Source organism: Typopeltis vanoorti, chromosome 15 (genome assembly GCF_054136105.1).
Source record: "Typopeltis vanoorti isolate ZY-2024b chromosome 15, IOZ_Tvanoo_1.0, whole genome shotgun sequence".
Classification (NCBI taxonomy): Eukaryota; Metazoa; Arthropoda; class Arachnida; order Uropygi; family Thelyphonidae; genus Typopeltis; species Typopeltis vanoorti.
In genome coordinates, this window is record NC_143563.1 from 72413670 (window position 1) to 72430770 (window position 17101).

The 17101-nt window shown below is 37.1% G+C and overlaps 1 protein-coding gene across 1 annotated transcript in view; it reads right to left on the bottom strand.

The window, feature by feature from the left end:
• LOC150098880 (phosphatidylinositol 4-phosphate 5-kinase type-1 alpha-like) overlaps positions 1-17101 on the bottom strand; it is a 322543-nt gene that overhangs the window by 49336 nt on the left and 256106 nt on the right. Inside the window, exon 16 of the mRNA XM_090405835.1 lies at positions 13470-13704. Coding sequence (XP_090261961.1) covers positions 13470-13704 — 235 coding nt within the window. The remainder of the gene's footprint in view (positions 1-13469; positions 13705-17101) is intronic.

Here is a 17101-nt window from a genome sequence, read left to right on the forward strand (position 1 = left end):
TCAGTCTATGAGACATGAAAAAAAAAACATTATTCACCATTTTATTAGTGGTACAATCATTTTCACACTTTTTCCTAGTTCAACACAAGGAAAACAATACATTATGTCTGGAATTACTCCTTTATGAAAAGTTAAACAATTTCTTCTGTGCCATCATCAACAAATGTAGATGGTAAAAACATTCAAAATCATCAAAAAACTTTCAATAACATAAACTGTTGAAGGCTACATATACATTAACTACATTAGTGGGTTTTCTGAATTCAGGTTCTTAAATACTGGTGGATGGACTAGGCCAGTGATGTGGCAGCAATTGAGAAAATAATTGAAAAACATTTAGGTTACATAATGAATTGTAGTGCCAGCATTTAACCAGAGGACAACTTGATAATAATCAAGTGATGTGGCAGCAATTGAGAAAATAATTGAAAAACATTTAGGTTACATAATGAATTGTAGTGCCAGCATTTAACCAGAGGACAACTTGATAATAATAATAATAATAATAAAAAACTATTTATTCAGATACTTGACTTCTTCTTCTTCTACAGCTTCTCCCACTTAAGTGGGGTCACTGTTTCTTATGAGTCTCCTCCACACCTTCCTGTCTTGGGCTGTCACCACATCCAAGTTCTTCATCTTCAAGTCCTCTTCTACCAGCTCCCTCCATCTCTTCTTTGGCTGCCCACGCTTCCGCCTTCCTTGCCCATCCATCTGCATGACCCTTCTTCCCACATATTCGTCCTCCCTCCTCATCACATGACCAAACCATTTCAATCTTGCCTCCTGTTTTTTCGCTCCTAAGTTCGTAACTTTCACCGTTCCCCTGACATAGTCATTTCTCAGATGATCCTTTCTGGTCACACCGCACATCCACCTAAGCATTCTCATCTCTGCTACTTCCATCCTGCTGATGTTATTTTTCCTCAGGGCTACAGTTTCTATAGCATATGTCATAGCTGGCCTCACTACTGTCCTATAAATTTTGCCTTTCAGATTGATCGGCACCTTCTTATCGCATAACACTCCAGCCATCTCCCTCCAGTTCCTCCAACCAGCTTGTATCCTGCATCCCACTTCCTTCTCAGCTCCTCCATCTTCTTCCACTGTTGAACCTAAGTATCTAAAGTCTCTCACCTTCCTGATGACATTTCCTTCCAGCTCCAGATCTGTCTCCTGGCCACCGCCCACTGTGCAACACATATACCCTGTCTTACTTCTGCTCAGTCTCATACCTCTCTCTTCCAGTACTTTTCTCCATCTTTCCAGTTTAGTTTCCACTTCTTCTCTTGAATCTACACACAGCAAGATGTCATCTGCATACAACATTGTCCAAGGTGCATCTTCTCTCACCTCCTCTGTTACCACCTCCATCACAATATTAAACAGAAATGGACTTAATGCTGACCCTTGATGTAAGCCAACTGTTACTTGAAAACTTTCTGTCTGTCCCAAACAGGTCCGAACACTTGTCTTCACATTTCTGTACATTTCCCGCACCAACCTGACATATTTCTCCGGCACCTTCTTCTCCCTCAGACACCTCCAGACTTCTTGCCTTGGCACTCTATCGTATGCTTTCTCCAGATCAATAAATACCAGATGTAGCTCCCTTTGTTTCTCTCGATATTTTTCCATAATCTGTCGTAACCCAAAGATAGCATCTGTTGTTGATCTACCAGGCATGAAGCCAAATTGTTCCTTTGCAATCTCCACCTCCTTCCTCAATCTACCATCAAGAACCCTTTCTAGGATCTTCATTGTGTGGGACATCAACTTTATTCCTCTGTAATTTTTACACTCTTGTGCATCCCCTTTACCCTTGTAGATGGGAACAAGAGTACTCTCCCTCCATTCCTCGGGTATATTTTCCTGTTGGCAAACTTTCATGAACAGGTCCCACAGCAGGTCAATTCCCTCTTCCCCCAGTGCCTTCCATGCCTCCACTGGAATTCTGTCGGGGCCCACCGCTTTTCCATTCCTCATCCTCTTCATGGCCTCCATCACTTCCATTCTACTGATGTTCTGCACCATCCCCTCAGAAGGCTGCCCATCTCCTCTGTGAGTCCTTGCATTTTCCTCATTCAAAAGTCCCTCAAAGTATATTTTCCATCTGTTTCTTATGTCCACATCCCTCCATAATACTCTTCCTTCAGCATCTTTGATCTGCCTCACATGTAAGATGTCCTTAGCTGCTTTATTTCTACATTTCGCTAGTTGGTAAATTTTTCTCTGTCCTTCCTTTGTTTCCAATTGATCATACAGATCTTGATATGCCATGGCCTTCACCTGTGCCACAACTCTCTTGGCTTCTTGCTTTCTCTCTTTGTACACCTCTCTGTCCTCTTCCACTCTTGACTCATCCCACTTCTGCTTTGCCTTCCTCTTAGCTGTCACTGCCACTTGTACATCATTATTCCACCACCAACCCTCCTTCTGCTCTCTAATCTTTCCAGATGTCTCACCAAGCACCTCGATTGCACAGCTCAGGATTACTTTTGAATTATGTTTCCACCAATCTTGTACACTTTCCAGTCCATCCGAAATCCTCTCTAACACTCTCTCCCTGAAACGATTCCTCACACTCTCCTCTTTTAAGCGAAACCACTTAATTGTCTTCATCCCATGGCAACCAGAAGTTCTTATCTTCGATCTTATTTTAAAGTATGCGCACAGCAGTCGGTGTTGTTGTGCTACTTGATCTGTTGGAATTACTTTACAATTTGTCACAACCTTAAGATGTTTTCTTCTAGTCAAAATGTAGTCAATTTGTGAGCTGTTGTTACCACTTCTAAATGTTATCAAATGTTCTTCCCTTTTGAAGAAAAACGAGTTCACAATTGCCAGATCAAACGCTACTGCAAAGTCCACAACCCTCTCTCCTTCCTGGTTCATCATTCCCACTCCGTGGCCACCATGCACCCTTTCACAGTCTCTATTCTGTCTTCCTATGTGCCCGTTCAAGTCTCCTCCGACAATCACCATCTCATTTTCTTCCAATTCCCTCATTTCTTCATCTAACACGTTCCAGAACTCATCTTTTTCCTCTGCTGTACAACCAACTTGCGGGGCATATACACATAATACGACCACCCGCTCTTCTCCAAGACCCAATTTCATTCGCATGATCCTGTCGTTCCTTCTACCCAAGTCCAGTACTTCACCCTTCACTCTGCCACACACCACAATTCCTACACCATTTCTTCCCTCGTTATTTGCTCCAGAGTAGAACAATTTATATCCATCTCCCAGTTCCTTTGCCTTTCCCCCTTGTCTCCTGCACACACAAAATGTCCAACTTCCTCTTCCTCATCATGTCTGCCACCTCTCTTCCCCTTCCAGTCATGCTTCCAACATTCAGTGTTCCCACTCGCAACATCCTCTCCACCTGCTGGACTCGCTTCTTTAACCGCACCCGCCCTTGATACGGTAGCCCTCGTCCACTTCTCACAGCTGTAGGGCGATGTGGCTGCACGTCGCTTAAGGGGTACGCCCTAGCCCTTATATCATTTTCTCTTCGACTCATAATCATAGTTTGAGTTGGCACTGAAGTTTTCCGACCGGATGCCCTTCCTGACATCAACCCTCGCATTTATCTGGGCTTGGGACCGGCACCTATTGAGGCTAGCTTGCCTCCTTCGGTGGCTGCATAAGACGAAATGACTTAGCAAGATAGGAAAGACTCACCCCTAGCCCTCGAATACTCTAATAGCATCAGGGGGAAGGAGCAAGGAGAGGAGACACTTGACTAGTTTCATGAAATAGCTGTTTCACATCATCAGGATGTAGTGAATAAAATAAAAACTTAAGGCTAAAAGCAGGCAAAGATAAAAATGTGAATACTTGAAAAAAGGAATGCATGCAAGTGCTATGTGCACTTAATGTTTTATGAAAGAGGTTTAAACTTGGTGTAATATCATGCCTTTCTGCTTTTTATAGAAACTATAATTTACATGAATCAATTTCAGTGCAGTGCCCCAATACTTCATATGTTTGGATTTTGCTGTATGTGTTGCCAATCTTGATTTGTGTTTCCTTTTTTTTTTTCTTTGAAATGTCCTGAACATTCAGATCTCGTGACCTGCCTCTCTCTCTACTATGTAACACACCCCCACAGACACAAGTAATCTTGTAAGTGGCAGGTTCTTAATTGGTGGATTGGGAGGTTTTTGAATCCTAAGGAGATTAGAGATCTTGATGAGGGAGAAGAAGGCTACTTTGATACCCTGTTGATGTAGCATTTTTGAAATCTTGTCTGGGATTGACTTAATATAGCATAGAATTACCACTCCTCTGAAAACTTGTTCATGTTCATCTGACTGTCTAGGGGATTGATATAGTATTTTAATGACCAATGTTCTGTTATAGCCATTCTTTGGAGTAGGAGTTTTACTGAAGTGCTTTTAAAGTCATTGAAATGGTAAAATATCCACAACAACAATGCAAACAAGACATGACATTACACCTAGTCTGGACCACTCTCACAAAATACCTTGTGCATACAGATGCTAGTGATGTGCATAATACCACCAATCATCAAGTGTGCACATAACACATTCCATTGCTAATCTTTTTTGTTCAAATATTTACACTGTGATTTCTATCTACTTTTAGCATTAATTTTTTTATTCACTACTCCCAACAATGTGAAACAGTTATTTCATGAACTGGTTAAGTGACTGAATAAATATATTTTTTACTATCAAGTTGTCCTATGTGGTTAAATACCAGCACTACAATTCATCATGTCCTCATACCACAGAAGCCTTCATAATGAAACAGTTGGGTGACATTTTTAGAAACAAAGAAATTATATGGTTTAGGGAAATAAACTACAATAATTCTTTCTGCATATTCCTTCACTGGGTATAAAATAAACTATTGACCTCTGTCCACATCACATACTTTGCAGTATGCTTGAGCACTTAAGATTCAAACAAAGAATAATCAGGAAACACACCCACCCACACACACACAATATACACCAATCTCATGCTTTAGCTGCTTCCACTGTTAATCCAAAACAAGCCACTAATCAGTGTTAGGCAATGGGGATAAAATATAGTCTATTATACAGCAAGAGCTATGATAAACACCAGGGAAAAATGTATAAAACTTTCAGACATGGAAATGTCATGGAATGAATTTGAATGACAAGAGCTGAATCTTGGCAATGAGCTAAAAGATTACTAAAAAAAGAGGGGAAAGGAACAGTTAACTTCCATAGATGGAGTAGTTTTATTTGTTTATGATCTTAATGATGAAAGTAACACTGAAACCATTAGATAGATTTTATGTGCTGTAATAGTGTCGACATTTAGCATTATAAGGATTCTTGTTCATTGGGTTCAAAATGAACAACATATGGATGACAGTGAGAAAAATTATGAATGGAATTCTCTGTGTGCATCTTTGTCCTCTGAAAAACTGAGAAATGACGGTCTTCATCTGGCATGAGAAAATCTTAAAAAACAGGAGGAAGGTACAACTGCCAGTTTCAGTTTTTGGTGTAAACTGCATCTTGGAGGATGATGGCTTTTTATTGCTGTTGACAAATTCTGCCACCACCTGTGCTACAACTGAAGGCTTAGAACAAATGTTACAGAGAAGACACTGTTCAAAATTATCCATAAAGTGATAATTTTGGTACTTTCTGCTAAAGTGGCAGAAAGAAGGATTTCCATTGCTGTCCTTTCAACTGTTGGTAACATTTAATTTTGGTAACATAAAGTGAGAAATCCTGTTTAAGCAAAGCCAGCATCTTCCAACCAAAATCCAGGCTAATCAGAATCTGTAGATGAACTGTGTTTTTAAAATGTAATGTATTTTGGTACATGGAGATTTATCTATAAAAATGGAAAGTAATAAGGATAACTTCTTAGCAACAATTACAGTCTGCTACAGATCTTAATGGAACTCCTTGTTTATAAACTTAAACAAGTAATTCAAACGATAATGTTTAACCTTAGGGAAGCCATATAGCAATAGATGGATGTCACAATCTTCAAATCCTTTCTTCAATTCAGCATTCCAACTGATGAGAGGTAAAATAGTTCCTGTGGATTAAGTTAATGCTTCCTGTATTATTTATCTCCTATCTTGAAACACTTCCACTTTCCCAATCAGCTTTAAACTGCTCATATTAGAAAGTGGAAGTATAGTTTTATAGAGCAGTTTCTCAAACTTTCAGTACTTGCATATCCCCTTTAAAGTTTAGTGCGTATCTGCACTTAAAGACAATTGAGAGATGTTATAATAATATTCCCATTATTCCTAACAGCACCATCACCAAAAGAACTAGAACACATGATTACCAAATTAAATGAAGTAAGTCTGGAGATAGGCCTACAAATAAATATGGATAAATCATAAATGATGTATAGTGAAAATACTTCAGAATGAAATCAAATCGAAACAAATCAAAGACAGATTGAAATAGTGAGTTAATACAAATATCTAGGACAAATCATAACAAACAACCATAAACTTGATGATGAAATTTCAGCTAGAATAACAACAAGATGGGAAGTTTTTAACCATTATAGAGAGATATTTAAAAGCAATTTACTAACCTGACTAAAAATAAGATCTACAACCAGTGTGTATTCCCAACAATGATCTATGATAGTGAAACTGAGAGTCTGACTAAAAAATACCTAGAGAAACTGAAAACAACACAAAGAACTATGGAAAAAACCATTTTGGAAATAATCTGATTATATAAAAATAATAATACTTGGATAAGGAAGCAAACAGAGGTAACAGACATTGCATTAGTAATAAAAGGCAACAAATGGCACTGGGCAGGACGTGATGAAAATGTCTGACAACAGATGGACAAAGAGAACAATGAAACGGACACCAAGAACTGGTTATCAGAAACCAGGTAGACCAGTGGTAAGATAGAATGATGATAATAACAAGATGTGGAAATTTATGGTGGAGAAATACACAAGATCAGCCAAAATGGTAGAAGCATGAAGAGGATGTCGCTTGAATTCCTTTACTTTTGGAGATCTGCTATGCCACCTATTTCAATGATTTCTGCTTACTCTCTCTCTCTCTCTCTCAGTGTCATATGAGAAAAGAGGTTTCATCTCATCATAGTGTGGCTCAAAAATTCATCTTAATACCATTCCAAAAGGTTAAGTGCTGTCACCATTCATTTTTTGTTTTGCAACTATCTAGGAGTATTTTTGGCACCCATCTTGTATATAATTTGAAATACCTTGTTTCTTGAGAATCAAAGAATGAGAAATGTGCAAAAATGTATACTCAACTCAGAAGGGGTTTAATCTTCTCATTCATCTGGTCAAGTAGATCAATAGTGATTAACAGTGGGTGGCCAATTCAATCTTCATTGTTTACACTCATCCCCCATTCTCTCACTAATGCATTTTCCTCATACACTTCTAACTTGTTAATAAATTTCAGTCCAGTGAATATTTTTGATATTTAAAAATTTTATCACTAGCCATATCTCACAGCTAGCAGGATTGTCAGTTGTGAGATATATGGTTTCTTACTCATGTTACAACACAGTGGTGAACTTATAAACACAGACTGAGAACTGACAATATGTCTGATGTATACTTCTTAATTCCTGCAGTATCACTGCACAAGAGTATCTACTCCTGCCACTTGCTTTTCTAGTATGTGTGATTGGAACTTTGTTTCTGAATGCACCACATAGAATCTAGATCCATGTGAAAAATAAACTAATAAAACATAACAAATTGGTTAGCCAGCATTTTCAGCCATCCTCTCTCTTAGGAAGAACTAAATGTTTCATGGGCATGATTATGCAATCACTTCCAAAAATATGCCAATAACGGATTTCTTTTATTCTATAAAGAGAAGCCTGCATAATATTCCTCCAGACATAGTTATAAAATCTGAAGCAGCTCAGATTCTCTATAACAGTGTTTCCCAAAGTGTGATACATGTATCCCCGGAGTACATGAAAGGCCTGTAGAGGATACGAGACACTTTTTTTTTCTTTATTTAATTTTTCAATAAGTAAAAAAATCAAAAAAAGTTTTAAACAAACTGTATCTCTTGGCATGTATCAGTTGACTACCACTAGGGCACCTTCTGGTTGATGGCACAATCACATTCAAACTGTGAAATGTGGTTCAAACTGTTTGCATTAAAAATTTAACTTTGAATAGTTCAAACCTAAGCTCTCCATTAAATTTCATGATTTTGTTTTTACTACCTTTATGCATAATTGGATTTGTATAACTTAAGATGTATTTAATAATGAAAAAGTCATACAAGTATTTGTAATTTATTATAACCCAAATGTAAACGTGAATACTTCTATAATTATTCATCTTTTAATGGAACATTATCATCATCATAATCAACAGCTTTCTTCAGTCCATTGCTGGACAAATGCCTCTTCATGCTTCTACCATTTTGGGTGATCTTACCACTGGTCTACCTGGTTTCTGATAACCAGTTCTTGGTGTCCATTACGTTGTTCTCTTTGTCAATCTGTTGTCAGACATTTTTATCACATGTCCTGCCCAGTGCCATTTGTTGCTTTTTATTACTAATGCAATGTCTATTACCTTTGCTTGCTTCCTTATCCAAGTATTATTCTTTTTATATAATCAGATTATTTCCAAAATGGTTCTTTCCATAGTTCTTTGTGTTGTTTTCAGTTTCTCTAGGTATTTTTTAGTTAGACTCCCAGTTTCACTATCATGGATCATTGTTGGGAATAAGCAGATGCTTTCCTCCAGGAAGATCACATGTACCATGTATTGGGACAGATAAGGTGTTTTGCACACAGACTTTATGCCTCGATCAACATAAATGCCTATGTCTACTGAGACTTAAAAAATTATGGCAGTCTATTCAAAATAAAAGAGGCCTCCTAAGTTTTTGAGTTGTTTTGATTCACAACAATGCATGGCCCCCATGTTCTCAAACAATTCAAGTCTTTCAACACCCACCCATGGCCCTGATCTTGAGGCCAGTGATTTCCATCTTTTTTTTTTTTTTTTTTTTTTTTAACTCTTGAGGAATTTTAGCAGATGAGATGATACAAAAATTTATGCCCTGATATGACAAATGTCTCAATGTAGAGGACAAATATATGGAGGAGTAGTTAACAGTATGTGTAAGCTTATGACGAAGTAATACTGAAAATGTTGCCATAATGATCAGAACTGTTTCTAGATGCACCTAATTTCGGATAATTCTAGGAGAGAGAATATTCACCATTATCCAAAAATGTTTATGACATTTATTATAAATAAACTGAATGTTTTCATTAATAAATACTAAGGATTTCTTAGCACCATTAAGCAGACACATGATTACTGAACTGAAAATAAATATGATTAGCTTAAGCAAAATGAAAAGATTTCTCTTATTTCACAACAGGCAGGGATTACACGGGTTACTGTATAGTACTTGAGAAATCTGATTCTGTTTATCCTCGCTTGGCCTTTTTAACAAAGTTTCTACAGATATGTTACACTCTTTGTAAATGTGGAGCTTTATGTAAAACTCTCAGATCTGTGTTTTATTGAAACATGTTTCCATAATAGAGAAGAATAACAAATAGACTTGCTTACACATAAAAAAACAATCTTTTTATTTTAATTTATAAAATTTGCAGAACATATCATCTCTTCACATGGGATTCACTTGAAAAAGATTGAAGATTACAGAAGAAGAGGATATAGAAAGATATCAGTTAAAGCAATGTGTGAAGCATCATCTTAATCTTAACATGCCTGACGATGTTTATCACTGTTGTAGTTAGTTTGCTTAATTCTACTTGTCAATGATAATTTTTATGTCTATCTTAATAAATCTCACTAGAATTTTCCTTTATAATTAGACCATACGTTTCTATCGCCACTCATGATTCCACACCTGCATAGTTAAACTCATTAACAGACAAAGCAATCACAAATGACACTGACAACCCATTCCATTCATTCACCACTATCCAAACAAAAAATCTAGTTCTCACACTCCTACTAACCACATCTTTATTCAACTTTCAGGGATGACCTCTTGTTCTGCAGCATCTACCTAAGTTCTGAAATATTTCCCCTTCATCAATCCTACACAACTCTTTGAATAACCTGAATGTTTTTATCAACACCTCTCTTTTTTGCCTATCAACCAACTTCTGCAATCCACACTCTCTAAATATATCCTCATAGGGAGCACTCACCATTTTGGTCGCTTGCCTCTGAATCCTCTTCACCACTTTCTCATCTTCAAGAAATCCAGATGAGGATGTATCAAAGCCTTATAAAGAAGAATAACTTCCTTATCTCTACTTGTTAATGTGTTCTTCAATAGCCAAGTAATCTTATGAGCTATCTTAGCTATATGGTCTCAACTTCAACTATCTCCTTCTCTCTACTATCTCCAAATCCCTGGTTTCATTTTCATCAGTTTCCTGGAGTACAGTTTTCTCAGTGTGGTACACAGCTTGTAATCTTTTTATTCCAAAATGCATAACTTTACATTTTCCACATTCAACTGACACCCATTATGTTTTGCTCATATTGTCAGCCTATTTAAATCAGTCTGCAAGATCTCTATATCACCCTGATTAACTATTATCCTACCCAATTTTGCATGATCAGAAACAGCTGAATATCTCCCTTCAGCTTATTTCCTATATCACTTATATACAAATTAAACAGTAATAGTCCTAGCATGGAACCTTGCAATACATCACTAGTCACCTGCTTTCTCCTGGATTCTGCTCCTCCATACACCATTTCTTGATACATGTCCAGCAGCAACCCTCTTATAGTCCGACCACAGATACGAAAACTGTCGTTGGCTCGGCGGCAAGAAGAGTCAATTCATGTTGAAGGGGAGAAAGAAATAAGGCGATGTATGAATTGGTCACTAACACGCGAAATCACGTGCTTTATACGTAAAATTTTCCAACTATTATACATGCAAAATAGTTATCACTTTGAAAACTACAATGATCATAAAAGATTTCTCGTGGAAAGGTGGAAAGTGTCGTTTCCACATTCCAACACTGCATTAGATCGTAGTGTATGTTTCGTGTAATGATAACTGAGAAAATATAACTCTTTTCATATTTTCAACAGTGACACTCGTCATAATTCATCCTTGTATTTATAATAAATAATTATATGTTATTTTAACAGAATAAAATAAGATTTACCAAAAATATTTCACTCTCACCACGAACACACACCAATAATAAAAGTTTCATATCTCACAGGAATAATGTGCACAAGCATACAATTAATCTGTAGCGACACTGCTCAGAAGTGCAGTGTTAGATTCACTTGCTATATGCAATGACAAGTTGAAACAAATATCGGCGAGTCTAGCTGGAACTGACCAAATGTGATAATTCCGACACTGCGTTAGATCGCAGTGCATTTATTTCGTAATCTAAACCATTCATCGAACAATTCCGATTATTAACTATTCAATCAATGTAGAAACATAAGCTATAACCTTTAACATGTTGTATAGTACAGTCATACCCCGACTTACATGAATCTGGAGTCACGCGGTTTCTTATATGTACGTATTCCCGTCCCGCTTCACCCCTAGTCGTATCTTTCCAGTGCCTGCCGCATTTGCCAGTGTCACACATGCTGTGAACAAGCACTGATGTGTTTCGTGCGGTCTCCATTCATACACGATTTTTATGGTCAACAAACCTTGCGATTGTTTAATGTTATGCTCTTGATAAAAATTTTATCACATAAAAAATAATGTCGTCCAAAAGAAGCAAGTCTGATTCTTCTACAGCTGGCAAGAAAAGAAAAACATGGACTTTGGAAACAAAACTCAACATTATTAAGGATTTTGAAGGCAGAATGAAAATTTGTGAGCTAGCAAAGAAGTTCGATCTACAAGAATCCATAGTAAGAACAATAATAAAAGAAAGGTTTACAGATTTTGGAGGACATAGATTCTAACGAGGAACGAATTGTAGCCACAAGGTAAGGAATAAAAAAAAAAATCATTAGCTTGCTATGAAGAAATTTTGCGTGACAAGAAAAAGACATGCCGTCAGATGAATCTATTAGATTTTATGAAACCATTGACATCGTAATAACTTTTTTTTTTTTATGTACGAAAAACTACAATTATGATTATATTTCTTAAAAAATATAGGTGTTTTTGTAAACCTTTGGTACCAATTAACTAATATTTTGTATGTTTGTATATACAAATTACATGCAAAATTATACCCCGAGTTACGTGAATTCGACTTATGCGCTTTTTGTTGGTCCCACCTACTGCGTAATTTCAGGGTATGACTGTATTTATATAATGTTTTAAGCATTGTTATTATTTATAAACACAAACAAAATTTAATTTTTTTCATTTTTTCCTTGGGGGTACTGCATGTTGCAGTGCTTATGTACAAGCCGTCACTGATATACACTCACCTGCATCCACTGTAATTGCTTAAGTTTTCCTGGATTTACAATTCAGCATACTCAGTGAACAAAGTTCCCCTCTAGACACCTAACATCAAAACCATTTTGGCGCAGTCTGTCAGCATTATACAAATCTTTCTTTCCATCGAATTCATAACCATAAGTCCACAAATCCTACATCATTCTTCTGGACAACCTGCAAATTGATTGGGTTGTTATCAATGCCCTCCTCCTCAACTTGCCTGTATCATAGCATGGCAGAAGATTTACAATCTTCACCTTCTCTCTCTTCTTTTTTGCTTCGTTCAACAACTCCCTCAACATTCTCCTTCATAAAATACTTTTCATCTCTCAGATCATTAGTGCCAACCAAGATAATCAGTTCTTAAACCTTACCTTTCTGCACCCATATGGCATTTTGTGCCAGAAAAACATGATTTTGTTATATTTTCGTTAAGTACTCCTTTGATCATAGGGTAACTGTACATAATTTTCTGGTTTGTTCACATAGAATATATTAATTAAAGACCTTACGATTGCTCTAATAGGAGTATAATGAATTTTTCGATTAATATGAGTTGTTTACTCTGCTGACATTCACTTACATCATTTCACAAGTGAGTAACTAATATTCAGCCTCTCACTAAGAAGAATTAATATTTTGAAACACTGCAGTAGAGACCCTTAAAAATGAACTAATAAGAAGTGTTATATGGACTCCACAGATTGTCAAATAACTTGTTTTGACTAAGATGGACACTAATATTGCGACTTTGCATTTTTAGGTTGCATCTGCTATCTAAGGTCATTGCAGATCTAATATTATTTTATCTTAGGTTTTGCTTTTAAATTAAAAAATACATAATCATAGATATTAATATCTCAAATGGAATTAATTAATACGAGGAGTGGAATATTGTATTTTTCTAAGTTAACAATTCTTGAAAATTAAATATTAGGTTGATACATTTTGCTTGAAAATGCTTGAATTTCACAAAATAAATTAGTGATAATGACAAATTAGTGGGCTAGTTGCCAGCATACTACCTAACAACGTCTGTCTTCTCCCAAGTAACTGATGCAGTCTTGCCAATAGAACCGCCAGATCGAAAAGTCAATGGTTTTGAAGACATTGGATCAGTACTAACGTGGCCCTTCAGTCTACTTTCGGACAATTTTTCACTGCTCCATAATTCTTTATCATCTCCAGAACAGTCAGGCACTGCAGGAGGGCTTGGTGGAAATGGAACTATAGCAGGAGCAGAAGATTCTAACATAGAACCTAGAATGAAATTCATCCCTTTTTACAACTGACAAAAGAGATATCATGTGAAGTTATAAATGCAGAGGATACAAAAAAGTAGAATCAATAATTCTACAGATTTGTAAATTTCCAAACAAGCTGTACAAGTAAATTGTTAACTATATATACACTATCTACCAATAATTGTCTGGACACTAGCAATTTAAATTGGATACCAGCAGACGAACCCTAATATCAGGTACGTCCGCCTTTGGCTTTAATCACCTCCTGCTCCCCTTTGAGGGAGGCTTTACACCAATGTGCGGAAAACATCAGGTAGAACTGGTCTCCATTCCTTCATCAAGCAGCACTGTGTCAAGCAACAGATCAAGGACGTGCTGCTATGGACTTCCATCACTGTTCCAATTTTTCCCACGTGTTCAATGGAGCTCAGGTTAGGGCAGTCATTTAACACCCATCTCTCAATACAATTTCATAACAGCTGCAGCTTTGTGGTGTGGGACATTGTCATCTTGATAGTAATGAGGTCTGTTCCATAAAAACTCAGCAGTGTAGGCAACACCTGATTATCCAGAATATCAAAGTACTGAGCTACCTTCATGGAATCACAGACGACAGTCATCACACTCCAAACCAGCTGAATTCACCCTCACATCATTATTCCTCCATAACTAAACTTTGCTGTGGGTACATCGCACTGTGGTAACAAGTGTTCACCAGCCAGCCTCCACACCTTGCCATCAGACTGGAAACAGGTGAACCTTGGTTCGTTGCTCCAAAGTACCGTTTTCCACCAGTCAATTGTCCAGTTCACATGCTTTTTTGCACCAGGCCAGACAAGCTGCTTGTTTGTTGTTGTGACGTTTGGCTTGAGTACGATGACACCTCTCTCTCTCTCTCTCGAAGTCGAGTTCACGTCATACTGCCATACCACCTGTATTCAACTGCTACTATAAAATGCTGCTTCCTACTATCTGTACACTGGTTTTTATGTTATTAACAAACCCGGAATGCTCCATAACTTCAAATAACAAGGGGGGGGGGGTATCCAGACAATTATTGGTAGATAGCATACATACATACATACATACATACATATATATATATTGGGGTCTTTAATGTATAGTAGAACCAAGTTGAAAAAAGTATTCTAAGTTCTACAATTAATATTAATTGCATTGGACCAATTAAGATGAGCATTGATTCACTATGCACTCAAAACTTTCATATAGCAATAAAAATGCAATCATATGGTCAAATTGAAATGACTTTTATAGTGCAGGTTGCATAAGCTACGACAGCACACCCAACTGAAACGGGCACCCGACAATTAAGTTGTGCTGTGAATCGTGTACTTGTAGCAGTGAGATGCGCTTAAGCCATGAATGACCTTGAGGGTTCTAGAAGTAGTTGAGATGAGCATTGTTCGCTATCACTCGTAATTAGTCTGTAGGTAGTTATAAAAAAAAAATACGTGTGAATTGCAGGAATAATGTGTAATGTTAACCTCGAGCAGCACATAATCTCAAATTCCTTGCAAAATTCACGAAATCAGCAACCAAGTATTTGAAACTGTTGCAGGAGGTGTACAGTGATAATGTAATGTCATGTGCGTGAATGTTTGAATGCCATAAACGCTTTGCTGAAGGTCGAGAAAATGTTGAAGATGACAAACGACTGGGTCGCCCTGTTATGGCAGCAACCAAACAAAATGTTGTGAAAATTAATGAAATTGTCTGCAATGATCACCAATTAAGCATTCAGATGATAGCAGACATGGTGCACATTTATAAGGAGACTACGACAAATTTTGCATGAGCAATTGAACGTGAACAAAGTCTGCACTGACATCATGGAATAGCTGACAGCAGAGCCGGACGTGCAGGAGAAGATCATCACGTGATGAGACATGGATTTTCTAGTGATCCAGAAACAAAGAGACAATCAATGCACTGAAAAACTCCCATGTCACTAAAAATGGAAAAAAAGCAAGAATGAGCAAGTCAAAACTGAAGGCAATGCTGATAGTTTTTTTTTTTATATTAATGCCGTGGTAACGGTTGAAATGGTTCTCTCTTCACTCGTTCTCTAAGCTTGGCCAGAACCTTGAGGTTCTGGCCAAGCTTAGAGAACGAGTGAAGAAGAAGAAGCGACCCAATTTGTGGAAGAACAATGCTTGGATTCTTCATCAGGACAATGCTCCAGCCCACAGTGTGCTGTCTGTAAAGCAGTATCTGGCTGATAAGAAGATTCCAGTGTTGGACTATCTACCTTTCTCGCTGGACCTAGCTCCATGGGACTTTTACCTTTTTCCAAAGTTGAAATCCGCATTGAAGGGCACCCATTTTTAGTCAGTGGATGGGGTAAAGGAGAAAACGGCAGAGCTATTGAAGCAGATAACACCTGATGACTTGCAGCACTGCTTCCAACAATGGAAAATTCGTATGCAACGGTGATAGAGGAGGGGAGTATGTTGAAGGGGATAACAATTAAGTTGTACAATTGTAATAATAAACCACAGTTTTGCAACCAGTCTCGTTATTTAATAGCCACACCTCATATATATATATAAATAAATAAATAAAATAAAAAACAGCTGCATAGGCCAGAGGAAATTTCAGAGTTGTTTTGTTACATAGTGAGTAAAAAGAAGGAAGAATGATTATGGAAGGATACCTTCAATAAACACTGATGATAGAGTGGTAACAAATTTAGAAGAAATAGTTGAATTTCTGAGTGATCACTTTGAGAGTGTACATCGCTGATGTACTAGAGATGTGACACGGATTAACACGAGGCTAGACAGATGAACTAGAGGTGTTTAGTCTAAGAAATATCAATGTGAATGCAGCTATGGGATTGGATGGGAGTGTTACAATAAATGAATGTCATGTTAGAGAACTAGCACTGCTGCTAATTAGGCTAGTGCTAAGAAAAACTGAGGAAGGGAAGCCTAGTAAAGAACAAGCCGAATTCAGGCCAAAGAGATTGTCAGGATTAGATTTTCACTTTTAGACAAATAGTTGAGAAATCTTGGGAATATAACAAGGATTTGTATTTAAGTATGTAGATCAGGAAAATGTATATGACAAGGTTCCAAGAGGAGAGCTCTTTAAAACACTACAGTTATATGGTATAAATGAGATGTTATATCAAGCAGCAGTGATTTCTTCAATGTTTCTGCCAATTGAGTTGTAAGTCAGCAATTAGAATTGAAGGAGGTACAGGAAGATGATTTGATGTTAAATCAGGAGTGTAACAAGGTTCACATTATGAAGGAAAGTGATATTAAACATGATATCAAAATTGATTATGTTAATTTTAGCTCTTTACTTCATGCAGGATTCCCTGAATAAATTGAGTAACTGTTGTAATAAATTTGGTGTGAAAATCAGCAATGAAAAGACAAAGACAA